Below are 16,925 nucleotides of genomic sequence, written 5' to 3' on the forward strand. Positions count from 1 at the left end.
GGTTATTTTTAAGCAGTAACACAATATTTAATACAATTTCTCTTCAGTAAAATCAGCCTTAATTAAATGCAGCACAAATATAATTTGCCTACTTTAGGACTATTTTATGTTATGTTTTATTTTTAAGATTTATTTATCGTGCAATTTGTCTTACTTTGACGATGTCATATAAATACTTTGCAAGTAAAATAACATATCTTTATTTGTTTCACATTTTATATGAAGGATTAACGATTAAAATTGAAATTTTGTGTAGAAATGACTGAACTTTCCATCAGTTAAGATGTTAATATCTTGCATAAATGCAGCACACTGGAAGTGAAAAGTCAAATCGAGCATGTTGTCTACTAGACATTTTCTGTGCACAGTATGCATACTGCATAAATACGTAGTATGAGTAGTATGCTACTGTGAACACAGCCAGTGTCTCTGTGCAGAGTTTGTGAGCATTATTAGTCGTGTGTGTTTTTATTATGACAAGCTGATCTTTTATAAATGTCATGTGCATCTGCAGTGTCTCTATAAAGGTGTCTGTAGCTACTTTTAACACACACGGACACTTGTCTCAAACCACGATCTATCAAAAGTAATTAAGAGAGTTTGTAAGAAACGCCGGTGTGAGAAACAGGATCTGTGCGTCCCGCATTTGTAATAGAGCCACCGGCTTCTATTTCTGAGAGCGTAAGTTGGTGTTACTGAGAGTGAGAGCTATTTATAATGCTGTAGACTCAAAGTGCTGAGCATTAGGATTCTTCTTCATAACACACACACACAGAGCTCAACTGCATAAGAAGGGCAGGGTTAAACGCAGCTGTAAACGTGTGTTTGTGGGAGAATGTGTGTCGTCATGGAACAGAGTTTGTAATTGTGTCAAACCTCTAATAAAAGCTTGTGATGCTGTTGTTGACCAGCAGGGGGATCTAAAATATTTGAACTGAAGAAAAAAACTACATATTTACCAGATTGTGTGACCTTTTGAGTCACAAATACACTGTTAAAATGATTTTTGACCTACGTTGCTTCAGTAAGTGTTCATCTGGAAATATCACTAAAGTTATTCTTACGCTTCCTTTATAAAAATCATTCGAGATTTGACAGCAAAAAGACACGTGAAGCTCCAGCTGAAGGTGGACGTTCGTCCAATTAACACTAAAAGAGCTTTGACTTGATATAAAACTCTAAACTATCAATCAGATGACAGAAGACATGCATTAGATTGTGTGAAACAGGTTTATCAGCAAATTTTTATCATTTAGAGGCCTTAATTTGTGTATCAAATAGGATATAATAGGCTTTATGGGGCTAATACAAATTGCGTTAATATTTTGTGTTGCTATTTAAAAAAAAAAAAACTTTAAAATAAAAAGCTAAATATTATGCAAATTTTCTTATTAAAATATGACATTTTTGTTAGATTCACGCAGTGAGAAAAGGAGGGAAATCATTAAAATATGACATTTCGGTTAGATTCACGCAGAAGCAGAAAGTGCTAGAAAGTTTAAGTAATATCAACACAAATTTAAATTATCTAAAAAAATAATCAATTAAAACACAAAAAATTTTTTAAATCACACATATAATGTTTTAATTATTATTTAAAAATTATAAATTAAACTATAAAATAATATTGTAATAAAATAAAATATCTACAAAAAAAAAGAAAATAAATCAAAACTCAAAAATAAAAAAATCAAAAAAAAACACACATAAAAAAATCAATCAAAAATCCAGTTAAAAAATACAAAGAACAACAAATAAAAACACAAAAAAAACATGACAAAGAAACAGCGGAGTCAAACACATGAAGGAAATAATCTGGAAATTTAATTTAAAAATTAAATAATAATGAATAATGTATTTTTTATAGGACTCCAATGCTATATTTGTTTTCCGTGAAGGCGCATTCATTTGACAAAAAAACCAAAGATATCCGAGATCAGAAACGAATGTATGTTGATGTATCAAGCTGCATTGAATTTTTAAGATCTCAGTAATTCTGTTTTTACATTGTGGAGTTCTCCATCATTCCCATTCATCTCGACGGCCCTCAGAAGAACGAGACCTGCATGCAGCCGTGCTTTCTTCAGGAATATTACACAAACACACAAGCAGGATACATTCTGGGACACACGGCTGTAAACCCAACATACAGGACTGGTTTACAGGAGCAACACAGTGTGAGATAACCAGCGTTTGTAAAGCGAGTAAGCTAGTTTTTCTCTCCACTGTGGGTCAATCGTAGATCCAATCAGCAACATATCTGATGTTTAATATTACTGGAGGATTTTCTGACCAATCTACTTGTGGGACAAACCAGCAACTGTGAGGTTGGTGCGTGTACGTTTTGATCATTTCATTTCCTATTGTGAGGTTGGTGCGTGTACGTTTTGATCATTTCATTTCCTATTTGGAATGCAATAACGAGAAATGGGGAAATGGCTCGTTTATTCGTTTTTCCGCTCCTTTCATCTGATTGGTTGAATTTCTCTGCCTGCGGCACTATAATGTCTGAAACCACCACTCACTGTTAATTAGCGTAATATTTGAATCAGATGTTGCATGGTGTCAGGATTGAATCAGGGTGTCTGCATGCAGAGGTGTACGTCAGTAAGTAAAGCTGAATTTGGTGAAACATTAATGTTCTAGTAAGAGTCAATTACTCTCATAATAAATAATAATAATGTTGAAATTAATGTTTATAAATATAAAACAAAGATTAAGACTAAGAAGAGAAACATCAACCAATTTAGTATGTAATAAAACTAATAAAATTCTAAGGCATGAAAAATAGGGATTTTATTTGCCCTAAACCCTGTTCATTTTTGTCAGTATTAAGATGCGTTCACTGATTCTACCTTCTCTCTTTTCTATCTCATTCTTTTCATTTGAACTGAGTTAGCTACACATGCTTACATTCAATAAATTTAAAACTTTTATTTTCAATTTATTCATAAATTTACCTTTATTAATTTTCACACTTATTTATTCATGTCACACACCTAGCCTAGTGCACCTTTTTGACTTAAAAGAAAAGAATGGTAAATCGTTACAGACATATTATGTTATCATGGAAACTGTTTTGGTTCAGCTCTATTATTGATTTTTAATTTCCACTTCACTTTTATCCAAAGAAACGGAACTACTATGTGCTCTGCTATTGTATCAATTGGACAATAATCATACAATACTATAAACTGAGATAAAGAAATAATTTAAAGGGGTCACTGCAAGTCACAGAGCAGCACACATATATGTGGCACAGCAAACAGCTGTATTCCAATATACGGCTAAATTAAGCAGTGAGTGGTGGTTTCAGACATTATAGTGCCGCAGGCGGAGAAATTCGACCAATCAGATGAAAGGAGCGTTTCAGCGCCGCCCACAAGTGCGAAAGGAAATATTGAAGCCATAAACTGATTTGTAAACCCCAAACGAAAAATGAGAAATCAAGCCAAAATCTAATTTTCCGTTTGTTAAACTAAACGGAAAAACAGGTTTGTTTAAACCCACAAACCGGAAATAAAAAAAACAAAAAAAAAAAAACGAATCCATGAGCCATTTGCACACATTTCTCGTAATGCATTCCAAATAGGAACCGAGGTTTTTCTCTCACACACAGTACCATTTCATCTGTTTGAAGGGTTAAAATGCGCGCATCGGCTTGTTTGAATTGTCAGCAGAAGTTTACACTGCAGATTTCGTCAATCCGACTGACAGCCACAAAATCCGACAATCCAAACTGAAACACACAAACTAACCCAAATAATACAATAAACACAGAAACCCAACGAATACTACCAACAAATCTGACATGCAATGTGCAGTCTTGCCAATGTGACTGCAATGGCAGTTGAATGCACTACATATTATCGGGCAAAGTGAATCAAATGATGCAGTTGTAGCGAAAAATGAATGAGTGATTTGAGCACAAGGCCACTACTGATAAAAAGTGATATTGCAATGCTAGTATTAATTTGTAATAAGTTACAGAGAAAGGACAATATCAGAACAATAGAGAGATGTGTTTGAGAGAGAGAGACAAGAGAGAGAGTGAGGCGACAGGCCAAAGGTGACATGAGGTCATGTGCCAAGTGGACAGGGCCTAAACTAAACACACTTCCATCTATCCAAGGTCAGGAGGCCACAACACACACACACACACATACCACACACACCCACACACACACAAATCAAGTAGTTTCATCTGGCGACAGGGAAGATAAAAAGAAACACAGCTCCCCCCCCCCCCCATACTTGGAATGTGTTTCTGTGATTTAATAATTAGATTTTTACTGCTTAGTTTTTTTTACTGCGTGTGGTTCCCGCAGCAGTAAATGTGATGGAGGCTCTCTCTCTCTCTTCTCTCTCTCTCTCTGCTCCTCTCTCTCTCTGTATACCGCCACCTGCTGCTAGAATCACTAAAACAAACCAAAAAAAACACAACAAACACCCAGACACACCTCACTACTGTACAACACCAACACTGTCTAAAATGAGCCATCTCTTACATACACTACCATTCAAAACCATATATTTTTTAGAGAAATCCATACCTTTATTCATTAAAGGATGCATTAAACTGATCAAAAGTGACTCGAATTAACAGCAGCACACGTTACCCTGTACATACCCATCTTTTGTCTTGCTTAGCCACGTTTCTGACAATAAATAAATTCTGGTCCACTTCGGAGCTTATTTGGATCAAGAACACACATGTAAAGTGACCAACCAGAGTATTTTTTTTTCTGTCTGACATAGCCGGATATCTAGGTTTGATTACTACTAAGTGCATTCAAACATAAGATTTCATGTGGTGATGCTGCGTTGCATGCACATGATCTGAGACTCTTCCTGTCCTATAGTAAGGCGTTTTTGGCTAGAACAAGCTGTGATGTGGACCAGACTTTATTTATCAAGTCTAAATATAACATTCACCCTCTGACCTTAAAATGACGCTGAGTCAAGTATCACCCGACTAACTATCAGTTTACAAACACACAGATCAACATATACAATCGCCATCCGACCTTCCCTCTCAGTGCACTGTTAAGGGTATATGCTTGTGTTATAGATACTGACAAGGTATTCACACACAAAAAATCTTTAAAAATAAAAATTCATAATAAAAAATATTAATCAAACAAAACAAAAGAACAACAATATTTGAACATTCTTAAAAAAAGCGCCATTTTTTCTGGTGTGATCGTTTTCTACTATAAAAAGCCTTTTGTCCATGAACTACCTTTAACATCCATGGAATCTTTCCATTTCACAAAAGGTTATTTATAGTGGAAAAGGTCAATGTTATAAAAACGTTTCTTTTACGAACTGATCACTTCAATTCTCTTTTTTCTTTTACGAACTGATCACTTCAAGGTTCTTTGGGGAACTAAAACTTGGTTCCACATACTTTCATGTTCTGGTCATAAATGAGGAATACCCCCCCCCATCTGAATGACACTAAAAATCACTTAACAGCTAGCTAACACAAGTAAGAAATGCAAAAAAGATAGTTCTGGTGTTTTGATGTGAGCTGCAGCATCTTGTTTGAATGCTTGTTTATTCCGGATCTAATATATAGACATTCAAGCATTTTGAGTCGTTCTTGTGACTTGCAATTTTAACGGGGAGTCATAAAACCCATTTTGGGTTCCACCACAAACCTTAAAGTGATCAGTTCTAACAAGAACCAGTGAAAAACTTTTTGAAGAACATTTTTCTATTATAAAGAACCTTTTGTGAAATGGAAAGCTTCTAGATGTTAAAGTTTCTCCACGGAACCATTAATGCAAATAAAGAATCTGATTTTTTAAAAGTGTAGCTAGCCTGAACATTAAAAACATAAAGTGAAACAAACTTATGTTCATGCACTTATGTTTCATGCATCTAAAAACACTGCCATGCCAATTAATTATTCTGAAAAAGTCAATGCAAAAAAATAGCTCTGAGAAAAGATCCTGCAGCATTTGGTTGCACATTTGATATTTTGCATCTAATTATAGCCTGCCCTAGACATTCAAGCATTTTTGAGTGTGACTTGCAGTTTTAAGAGTGTAAGAACCATTTTGGGCTCCACAAAGAAGCTTCAATTAAACAGTTCGTAGGAGAACCATTGCTTCCTTGGTGAAGAACATTTTTCCACTATAAAGAGCCTTCTTCATGCAACGGTAAGCTCCCACGGATGATAAAGGTTCTTCATGGAACCATCAATGCCTATAAAGAGCCTGTTTAGCTTGCTTCATGTTAAAAAATAAGCAACAACTCTTGAAAACAAACTTGTGTTCATGCACTTGTATGAATTGCTTTGTACATTCGCTTACAATCAATGCCACAGCACTTTATATATTTGGCGAAAATGCAACCAAAAAGTTGATCTGGGCGAATATTCAGAATGCAGAACCAGCACAGATTTTTTAGAGTGCAACAACCATTTCAAAAGAACAGTTCTTAGAAAATCGCAAGAACTTTATTCCACTATAAAGAGCCTTCTGTGCAATGCAAATTTCCAAAGGCTCCTCCACCCAGAACCACAGACGCCACTAAAGAAGCTGTTGAGAGAGTCTATATATGGTGTTTTGGGGGTCCAGCTGTATTGACAGCACATCTGAGAACAAACAGCTACATATATCAGATTTCGAGATTTGGCCCAAATCATTTTATTAGTTCTGGATGCTGGGCTATAATTTAAAACACTGCAACACACTCAGGTGCAGTAACACTAGAGTGACAGAGAGTAATGCAATGGACAGAGAATGCATCAGGGAATTTTCCTAAACACACTCCATATATCACGAAGAACATCATCACATGCCATCTGTACTTCTGCTGAAATCAAGATCCTGAATGTTGATAATTGCATGGAAGAACATCATCACATGCCATCTGTACTTCTGCTGAAATCAAGAAACTGATGTTAACAGATGAAAACGATCACAGCTACACCCAAAACGCTCATGAAATCATGTTGTATGATGAAGACAGGTGTCTCGACATGTGAAGAAACTCCATGTATGACAGCTCGCTGCCCCACACACACACACACACGCCCAGGACTGTGATGGATGTGATGTGTGGAGGAAGTCCACCCTTCGCTGGACGAACCCCATTGGCGAGGCATTTCTGCTGCATCAGGATGTTTTAACACAAGATCTGCAGATGAACAACACACACACACACACACACCTGTGATCCATCATGATGAGCGGCGGCTTACACTCATGTACACAACACACACACACACACACACACACACACCACCCAAAACCCCGTCAGGACAGCAGACCTGATACCGCAGTGTACACACACACACACACACACACACACACTTACACTCATGTACACACGCGCTCCAACTTCACGACTCAGTACTCCCTGTACCTACGTGTAATGATCCTTGTCTTTGCTCTCGAGTCGCTCACCGGCGCTCTTGTCTTTGCTCTCCATCTCCCGTCGCGCTGCTGTCGGTCACGGAGGATGAAGATGCCGATGATGAAGACACGTTGTTCGCTGCGTCGGTTCCTGGCTCGCGCGGGGCGCGACTCTCACGTGAGAGCAGCTGTCGATCACTTCACGCGCTGTCCGGTGCTGAGGCGGCGGCGGAATCACAGACGGCGTGGTGTGTGTGTTGATGCTGCAGCGCGCGAGTGTGTGTGTCTGACCGGGGCTCGTTCCGCGCGCCGTTAACGGGAGCTGCCGCAGCTCACACGGGCGTGACGTCGGCGCAGGTGTCATGTGACGCATCAACTTCACCAAATGATACAAACGATGTCAGATTGTATTCTCACGGAATAGGCTACTCCCTACATTAATATTAATAATCTATTAATTAATATAGAGCAATTAAAAATATTTTAAGAGATCCTATGCCCCACTGCCCCACTGTTGACATATTTTCCATGAGAATGGATAATAAAGATTAAAATTTACATAATAATAAAATATAACTTCAAGTAGCATCAAATACATTATTATTATTATTATTATTATTAAATACTGCAAAAGTATGCATATAGCTTATATCTATTTACTTTTACGCTTATGTTTGCTATATAAAAAATGTAGGCATATTATAAAATACATATCCTAATAAATATTTACTAATAAAACACCAATATAACAAATAAGCAAATAAAGCTTAAAAATACTAAAAAATATAATAAAAGTCCATAAAAACAGCCTACAGGGTTAAAACAGTTCAATTTCTCAGATGCTGGTAAATGCAAATTTGTAAAATGAGATTTTTAGAGACTTTAAAAAAAAATGATTATAATTGATGATTTCCATGTTTAGTATAAGCCTTTGCCCTTTAATCAGATCTGCAAATACAACCATATCATAAGGTTCAAAATATTACCATATTACCATTTAACCGTGATCCAAAATAAAATGGGATTTATTTATTTGTTTGTTTATTTATTTTATTTATTACGATTTTACTTTTTTATTTTACAGTAAAATGAGAGTAACACCATAGTAAATTGGTTTAAGTCACTACTTTCAACAAAAATATAAATTATTGGCATTAATGGTTGCATGAAGGAGCAGCATCTTGTAAGACTAGAGAGGTAATTTCCACTATTTTGGCTAAATGCAAACAAACAACGTAAAATGTGGATGGATGATTTAATAATGTTTTATTTCTTTTTAATAATGAAAACATTTTTCTTCTTCAAACATGAATGTATTTTCTTGGATTGAAAATATATGGAGGACAAAATAAATTTAAATGCTTTTTAAAAATTATAAAAAATATATTTTAAAATTAAACAAAAATGCCCAAAAATATACCTTAAAACATCTTTTGAAATATGTACAGAAAAGAAAATATATATTTTAAAATATTTTTTCCCCATATGGATGCAAAAGCATGGCACATCAACAATTACAAATGACCGCACTGCTCTTATGTTAAAAAATCTTTGTGTCAACAAACTGAAATCCTCTCTCTCTCTCAAACACACACACACACACACACACACACACACACACAATGATGGGTAAGTCGCAGGTGGGCAGACAAGTGCTGAGACAGCAGGAAACAAAAATAACCTGGCATGGCCCACTCAAACTCACATTCATATATAAAACTGCACTGGATTATTTTGGTATTCAGCTGCTTAAGCAAAACTGAATAAGCAGGTGTGTCACACCTAAATGTGCGCAAAAGAGTTTGAAACTCCACCTTCTTCAGGTCAGCAGGATATAACAACAGCTCTCAGCATTTACACACACACACACACACACACACATCATCCTGAGCCATTACTTTACAAAGAGGCATTCTGTTGTACTGATAAACTTCTCAGCATTTACCTTTCTAACACACATCTGTAATTCTCCGTCCCAGCACTTTAGCTGAGCTGAGCTTCTGGAGGAAGAACTCCATCCAAATGTTTCTTCTACAGCAGCGTCAGTGCTTTTAATGCAGTAGTAAAAGAGCATTTCGCTGACAGTGTGTGGGTTATGATCCCTGACGATGCTCTCTAACTACACGAGTTGCTGGAGAAGCAGTAATATAGCGATATATTTTTTGAATCAGTTATAATCAAACACTGCGATTGCTCATATAACTGTTCAAATAACAGGAGGTTAAATGCTTCAGATGGTTGCATGCAACACTGATGTCATACTTGCAATCCAATTTTGTGCATAAATACAGCAGCTTCTGGCAGACTGATTACATAATGAGTTAAAGAAAGGAACTAAATCAGTTGATATTGAAGTCTATTAATCTCACAATTTTTTTTTTGTTTTGTTTTTTTTTTTGCGAGAAATTAATTATTTTATTAAGCAAGGATGCATTAAATTGATCAAAAGTGACAGTAATGAGCATTGTAATGCCACAAAATATTTCTATTTCAAAAAAACTTTCTATTCATCTGTGAATCCTGAAAAATAAAATGCATCACAGTTTCCATAATAATATTGTGCAGCACAACTGTTTTCAACATTGATAATAGTCAGAGATGTTTCTTGAGCAGCAAATCAGCATATTAGAATGATTTCTGAAGATCATGTGACACTGAAGACTGGAGTAATGATGCTGGAAATTCAGCTGCAGATCACAAGAATAAATTACATTTTATATATTTACATAGAAATTTGCTATTTTAAATTGTAATAATATTTCACAATATTGCTGTATTTACAGTTTTGGTCAAATAAATGAACAGAATAGACTTCTTCCAGAAACATTCAAAAACGAAAACTTTTGAATCTCTAATGTAGGAAGTGAATTTGTATTTGTATACTGAAAAAAATGAATAAATAAACATTTTGGAGTTGCGAAACAGAATAATCAAAGGCTTACACTTTTGCGTTTCTGTACAGCTTTATTTACCAAACACAAGTTTAAAATGCAATGCAACACTGATCCAGAGCAGATATGTTATTTTGTTATTTTGCTGAGGTGTCTATAAGCCCACTGGCATGTTAGATATTTATCAAGCATAAGAATAACATGTACACACAATTCTCGTGGACATTAGCATAATGACGACAGTTAAAATAAATTAACACGTTCTGTTTAGTTCTGATATGTCCTGATTCAGATATAAAAAGAAATACAAGTTGGGGCTGTAAAAGAGTCTTTAGGATCCACTTAATCGGAATAAAAACACCCCATTGGTTGATTTCTGTGATAAGGCATTACGATTGGTCCCTGTAGAGCTTGACGATTCATGTTTGGTCTGTTCTGATCCGTCCCTCCCACCAATCACATGCAGAGATCACATGATTGGCTGAGGCTGATTGGTCAAACTGGGAAAAGTGGGCAGGTGAATTACAGCAGTTACAGAGCACATCACATAATGATCAAAATACTCAAAATTATTACAAAAACAAATTATCCAATGCACCTATCATGTTTAGCAGCATACAGTATATATATATATAAAAACACAGACAAATACATTTTCTGTTAAGATTTTTTTCAAGGAGTGAATCTCATGAAAGCAATCTAAAAGCCTATAGAATCAAGCACATTTTCCCTTGCAATTCTAATTAATGCAATGCAATGCAAAAAAAATAAAAAATTAAACTGCAGTATTATTTGATGTATTATCTTTAATTTAGGCTAAACTAAAGCTAAACTAAACTAAACAAAAAAAAAGCAATTTAGGGTTAAAATGTGTTTAAAATCTTAATGCAAAATATAATTATACATTTTTTTTTGGGGGGGGGGGGGTAAATGTCACACGGAAATGGTTTCATGAGATTCACCCCAAGAGACAAACAAGAAACCAAGAGAACAAACGGCCATATCACAGGGAGTGGGTTTGTTGGTGTATTTTTGTTCTCCTTAAGTGCAGTTTGTGAACTAAAGTTCTTCTGTGAGTGTGACTGTGAGACGATGGTGTCTAAAATAGCGTGTTTACAGTATCAGTACAGTTACTTACAGTAAAGCGTATAAACCATGTTGTCTAATTGCACTTCTGAGTGAGTTAGGCTTCCTGTTTTCCACACGATCCATGCCAGAACTCCTCCCCCCACATCCTTCCATAAATCGGGGGGGGGGGGTCCTGCTCTCTCTCTATCCGTCCCGTAAAGCTGGGCGTCCATAATGAGGAGGAACAGATAGGACACGACTTCCAAACTGGCAGCAGTGAAACAGGATCATTCCATTTTTAACAATCATTTCAGAGCCTGAAGTGTTTAACATCTCTGGCGCTGTGCAAAACACCACGGCTTTCCTGACTTCTGGGATCATTAAAAAACACGAAAGAAAAACAACACTAAAACCGTCGCCGAACAATCTATCATAGGGGGCGTGGCTTCAGAAGAGTAAAGTGATGTGTCATGCAAATGTGAAAGTGAGGTCTTCGTGCCTCAGCGCCCAATCAGATTAGGGGCGTGGACTTGAGAAGAATTGATTCATTAATGATGCATAATACTTGAGGCGCGGTCGGTCAGCCATCGTCCAATCAGATCAATGGTGCAATGGTTTCACGAAGGACTTTAGTCATGAGTGCAAATTGTTGAGGGTCATGTGGGACAGGACCAATCTATGCAGTAAGCACCCAATCAGAATCCAGGCCGGTGTGGACCTTCAAAGGAATGTCATCAATGCTCGCGCTAAAAGGATACTCAACCCCAGTAAGCACTCAATCAAATCAGGGAGCGTGGTTTGAGAAAAAAAAATTATCACAATGCAAGAATTTAGGTTGCATGAGGGTTGGTCTGCAGCACAGCCCCCAATCAGATCAGTGAGGGCCGTGGCTTCAGAAAAAATGATGCCTCATTGCACTGCAAAAAAGAGTTAAGCTTGTTTCCCAGTCGATCAATAGAGGCGTGGTCGTTCAAAAGAATTTGTCATCAATGCGAAAGGCGATTTGGTCTGCAGTGACAATAAGAGATCTTAGGGTTGCTGAGACTGAGATGGACTTTCCCAGGATTCTCTGTGACACAGCTTGCTGGAGTTTTCTTCGGGAGTGACTGAACGATCGTTCCGGTTGCGTCTGATCGGCAAACTCCGGTGTCGGAGTAGGGTGGAGAATGACAGATTTTGAGCTTCCGTCCACGCCACAGGAGCTTCATGCGTGAGTCGTGACGCGCGCTTTTGCCGTGTTCTGGGGGGAGTCGCGCTCCGCAAGCTGTTTCCGCTGGGTCCGAACGACGTTTACGGACACAACTTGCGTGCATGCAGCATGGCCGCACGTCGCGTGAGATAGTGCTCTAGCATGGGGGGGGTGTGTGCATTGTGGGATAAAGTAATTCGCGAACAGGGTCTTATTCACCAAGTCAGTGCTGCAAGTCATCGATCAACCCGAGCGCCAAACAGTGGTGGCCGCGTAATCTTCCCTGTGCCAAGTATGATGTGGCAGGCGGTCGCAAGGCCCCAAAGCAGAGTGAGCGCGGACGGTGATCTCGGACTGATTGGCTTTGGTGTCGAAGAGAGAAGCGATAATTCATCCTGCGCTTTAACAAGCACTGGTACGCCTGCAATGAGACTCGCAGAGATGCACTTCTTCAGCTGGACCTCGCTGCGCGCAAACTGAAAAGCGCCATTGCGTTTTCCTTCTGGCCTGTAGAAGAGCGGACGCAGGCAGGCAGCCATAAACCCGCTAATCCACTTTCCCCTCTCGTGATTTTCCCCGTCCCAAAATGGGGGGGGGTGGGTTCTCTCCATTAGCCAGCTTTGGGCGACTGCTGGCCAGCCTTTGAATGAGACTACTGGAACCTCCATCGTACAGCACTCCCGACTGGCCTCCGAGGCCCAAAATGATGGAGATGACGGTTGCATTGCGCTCTCGACCTTCTCAACCCGCGGGACCGACCGCGCTGCTGCTTGCTTCTGAATCTCTGCCAGAACCATGCCTAATGGATTCGAAGAACACAGCGGCGGACCACCAGCGGGGTGAGAAAAAGTAAAAATTGGTGGCGGCCATAGTTAACATGTCTAACAACAGTTGCCACACCAGTCCTTCCACTTGTTGTCTGGTTTCCTCGGTCGAAAGCACAGACGAACTCAGGCCTGAGTACCAGGAGTGGCAGAGCGCCATAGTGACCGCACCTGATCTAGCGTGACCGGCTGGTTTTCGGTGTCGGGAGTTTGAGCGCTAGGAACCAGTAACGTGAAGTCCATGTCGTAAATACAGCCTCCCCGCTGCGGACACCGTCAACTTCGTCCAGATCCCATGTCTATCACGGGCACCTTCCCGGACCCGCCGGCACCACAGCAGGTACTCGTTGGCAACCGGGAAAGCTTCTGGTCCAACTTCTGCACCATGCGCTGAAAACAGGAAATGACTAAGCATTAGAGAAGGACAGATTTTTGTGTACTTCGACAAAGTAGATAAAACAGACCTATCTTTCCGTGTAAAAGGGAATATTTTTAACCACAAAAGAATGGACAGTCTTTCATGACATCTTTTCATTTTTTATTGGAATGCTATCCTAAAGAAGTTTAATTCAAGAATGGGCTTGGGTGTTGCCTTACACCATTTTGCATTTTGAAATAACTTAATGAATTTAAAGAGCTTGCATAAAATCATTACGTGCGTGCCAACTAATATTGTAGTTTATAACAATAAAAGAAAAAGAAAACATTCATGTCCTTTGTTGAACGTACAAAGTTTACGTTACCAGTTACAAAACACATCACATTATGATCAGAATTACTCAAATATTGAAGTATTATATATCTAATTAATATATTAGTTTTTTTTAAAGGGTTGAATCCCAGGAAACCCTCTTAAAAGGCCTACTTTAGTATCATTTATTACACATCAATTCTCATTAAACAATGTGAAAAGTAGATTACAAAATCGCTAAATCTAAGGGAACAAGTGCGTTGCTTCACAGAACAAAATTTCACTAATAAAAGCAATTGGCACAAAGCTTAATCAATAACCCAGAAGAGCAACAGAGCACAATGCAATAGAGTCTATAAAACTATTTCCTACACAAACACAAGACAACATTCCAGACCCAGACAAACAGCCCACAGACTCCTGAAGAAAATTAAGTCCCCAGTCATAGGGGGCACCGGAGCTCAAGCTCATGATGAAGTGTACATGTGCCAGCCAGTGACTCAGGGGTATTAAATCTCCCGTCAGCAGCAGACAGAACCTCCAGAGACGCTCAGAAAAAACCAAAACACCTTATTGATTAGTGTGTGTGTGCCTTTCACATCTGAAAGGCCACAGTGGAGTTTCAACATTGCAGAAATACACCTTGCATGGCCCGGACAAACGTTTGAGCACCTCTCATAATAAGAGTGACGAAAGTAAATACCAAGTCAGGCATGCTAACGGGTCATTCTGTGTCGACTCTACCGTAAGGTCCCCGGCTATTAACATGTTGGATTTTTGATCATTTTTTTTTTTTCTGGTGACAGAAATACATAAATAAAGATGAAATCCAACAATTATTAAATATCTATGGAGTATTGCTTTACGCCCGTGACCGACGATTTTGTAGAAAGTGGCACAAATCCACAATGACACAATTTTGCAACATATGTGGTAACTTGCATGAGACTCCCCATTTTCTTGTATCTCGTAATGACGGATTTGAACCATATATGAGGACCCTAAAACTGGAGGATATCGCAAACGGCTTCTCCAAGTATCGATATCTAATCATCTGTGATATACATAATATTGGTGAGGATACCGTTCATACATGCTTGAGTTAGAGTGCGCGCAAACGTCACAAAACTAAGTTTTGGGCACCTCGGATAGGCATGTTCTCGATGGACAAGACACATTCCTAGTTTCAACATATTTGTTTCTTCAGACATCTCCTTTTTTAAAAGCAAACTAAGCATAAGTTTGTGTGGAACCAGTTGGTACGCACCTTGGTGTTACTGACCACTGAAAACGTGTCACAATTTAACATTCACTACCCTGAGAATCCCACAGTGAATTCTCCCAGATCTCTGAAACTGAATCATTGTTTGGGGCTTAAAATGAACGACACCAAAAGAAAAATGTGTGTAAGAACTAAAATTTGAAAGATATTTAGACATCTGTAATAATTCTTGAGCTACAGGCATGCTAAACTGTTGAAGGGGGGGGGAACTGCCTTTTTTTGGAAGAAAAGTGCTTTGTTACCCGCATGACCAGGACATCTTTACCTTTGCAGGGGCAAGATAATGCCACCAAATATTTTCTAACCGTCAACACATTTCATAGACCTTAACAAGCCTCTTTTGTAAAAATAGCATAATGAGGCAACAATCGGCCATCTTCTGTTACCCAGTCATGGTAATTTGGCTGTAAATCTCAGGTGAAAATCAACATTTTTGACCCATTCGGACTCTACAGTAAAGTATTAATCAATGGCATTTAATACTTTGGGCTTTCATCATATTATTTTTTTTTTCTTTCAAAAAAAAAATAAAATACATAATCGATTCAAAAATTTCGGCAGGGTGACGTTTCCTTGAATCTTCGTTTTGATTCGACCCTAGAATGACCCAGCAGCGATCGCAAACCCATTTTAGCTTTCATAATGTGACTGTCACTGTCAGTAAACCTGTCAGTTTTGTGGAATTCAATCCTTTCCTCAAACTGTTTCTCCGTTTGCAGTCTGCAGTCACCTCGCGCTGTTGGTGTGACATCATCATGGTGCGTTGCTGAGGGTAGACCCGCGTGAGACAAAGCAGTGCAGTGCACGCCCACTGACGAATCTCACGCTCGCACACACTCTCGCGCCTGGACAGATCTCTGCTGCTGAGATCTTCTGCTTCACAGTGCAACTGCTGTCGCTGGTTCAGCATGTCGACTCGGAGCGAATTTTAACTCTTTAAGGAATAAATTCACCGCTTTTATGAGCTATTTTTTCAATGCAGCAGATGCTCTTTTCTATCTAACGAGCCACCACTAATTGCGGTGCCACTAGTATCCTGCTGCGGTCTTGGTTACACATTTATAACTGTTTAACAAACGCAATAATTCAGCAACGCATTTTTATATCAAGATTTCTGTATTTGAACTGCTATACAACTTTTTTCATGGGCATTTGGATAGAGTTTTGTAACATAAACAATTATTGAACTTAAATGGTGAATGCATATTTCTTAGTCATATATCAGTATGAACACAGGTCAGTCAGCAGGCCGCTATATTTGGGGTTCCCCCTTACGGGGCCCTTAAAAAGTTGGTCTTTTTTTATATATATATATGATATGGTTCATACGTCGATTCAACACTATCCGAGGTATTCAAATAAACAACATTCGAGTGCTTGTGTTTATTTTGCATGCTTAAGCTTGTTTATTTATTTATTTTATTTTTTATTAATGTGTGTTCATATTTTTGGCCGGGTTGTGCGCATTAATTATTTTTATATGTTTTATTTTACATTTATTATGCATCTTATTTTGGGTCATTCACATTTTTTTATTATTTTTATTTTATTCATAATTATTTAGGGGTGTGCAGGTTTGCTTATATGTTATTCAGTGTTTGGCCCGTTTGTTA

At 38.2% G+C, this 16,925-nt stretch overlaps 1 protein-coding gene and 1 pseudogene across 1 annotated transcript in view; both read right to left on the minus strand.

Moving 5' to 3' along the window:
- LOC109104178 (fibroblast growth factor 12) overlaps positions 1-7,638 on the minus strand; it is a 39,136-nt gene extending 31,498 nt beyond the window's left edge. The window contains exon 1 of the mRNA XM_042771833.1: positions 7,419-7,638. Within this exon, the coding sequence (XP_042627767.1) occupies positions 7,419-7,443 (25 nt within the window). The 5' untranslated portion in view covers positions 7,444-7,638. The remainder of the gene's footprint in view (positions 1-7,418) is intronic.
- Positions 7,639-12,616: 4,978 nt separating this feature from the next.
- On the minus strand, positions 12,617-16,222 carry LOC122147820 (annotated as a pseudogene).
- Positions 16,223-16,925: the final 703 nt, after the last annotated feature.

This window comes from Cyprinus carpio, chromosome A15, assembly GCF_018340385.1.
Source record: "Cyprinus carpio isolate SPL01 chromosome A15, ASM1834038v1, whole genome shotgun sequence".
Classification (NCBI taxonomy): domain Eukaryota; kingdom Metazoa; phylum Chordata; class Actinopteri; order Cypriniformes; family Cyprinidae; genus Cyprinus; species Cyprinus carpio.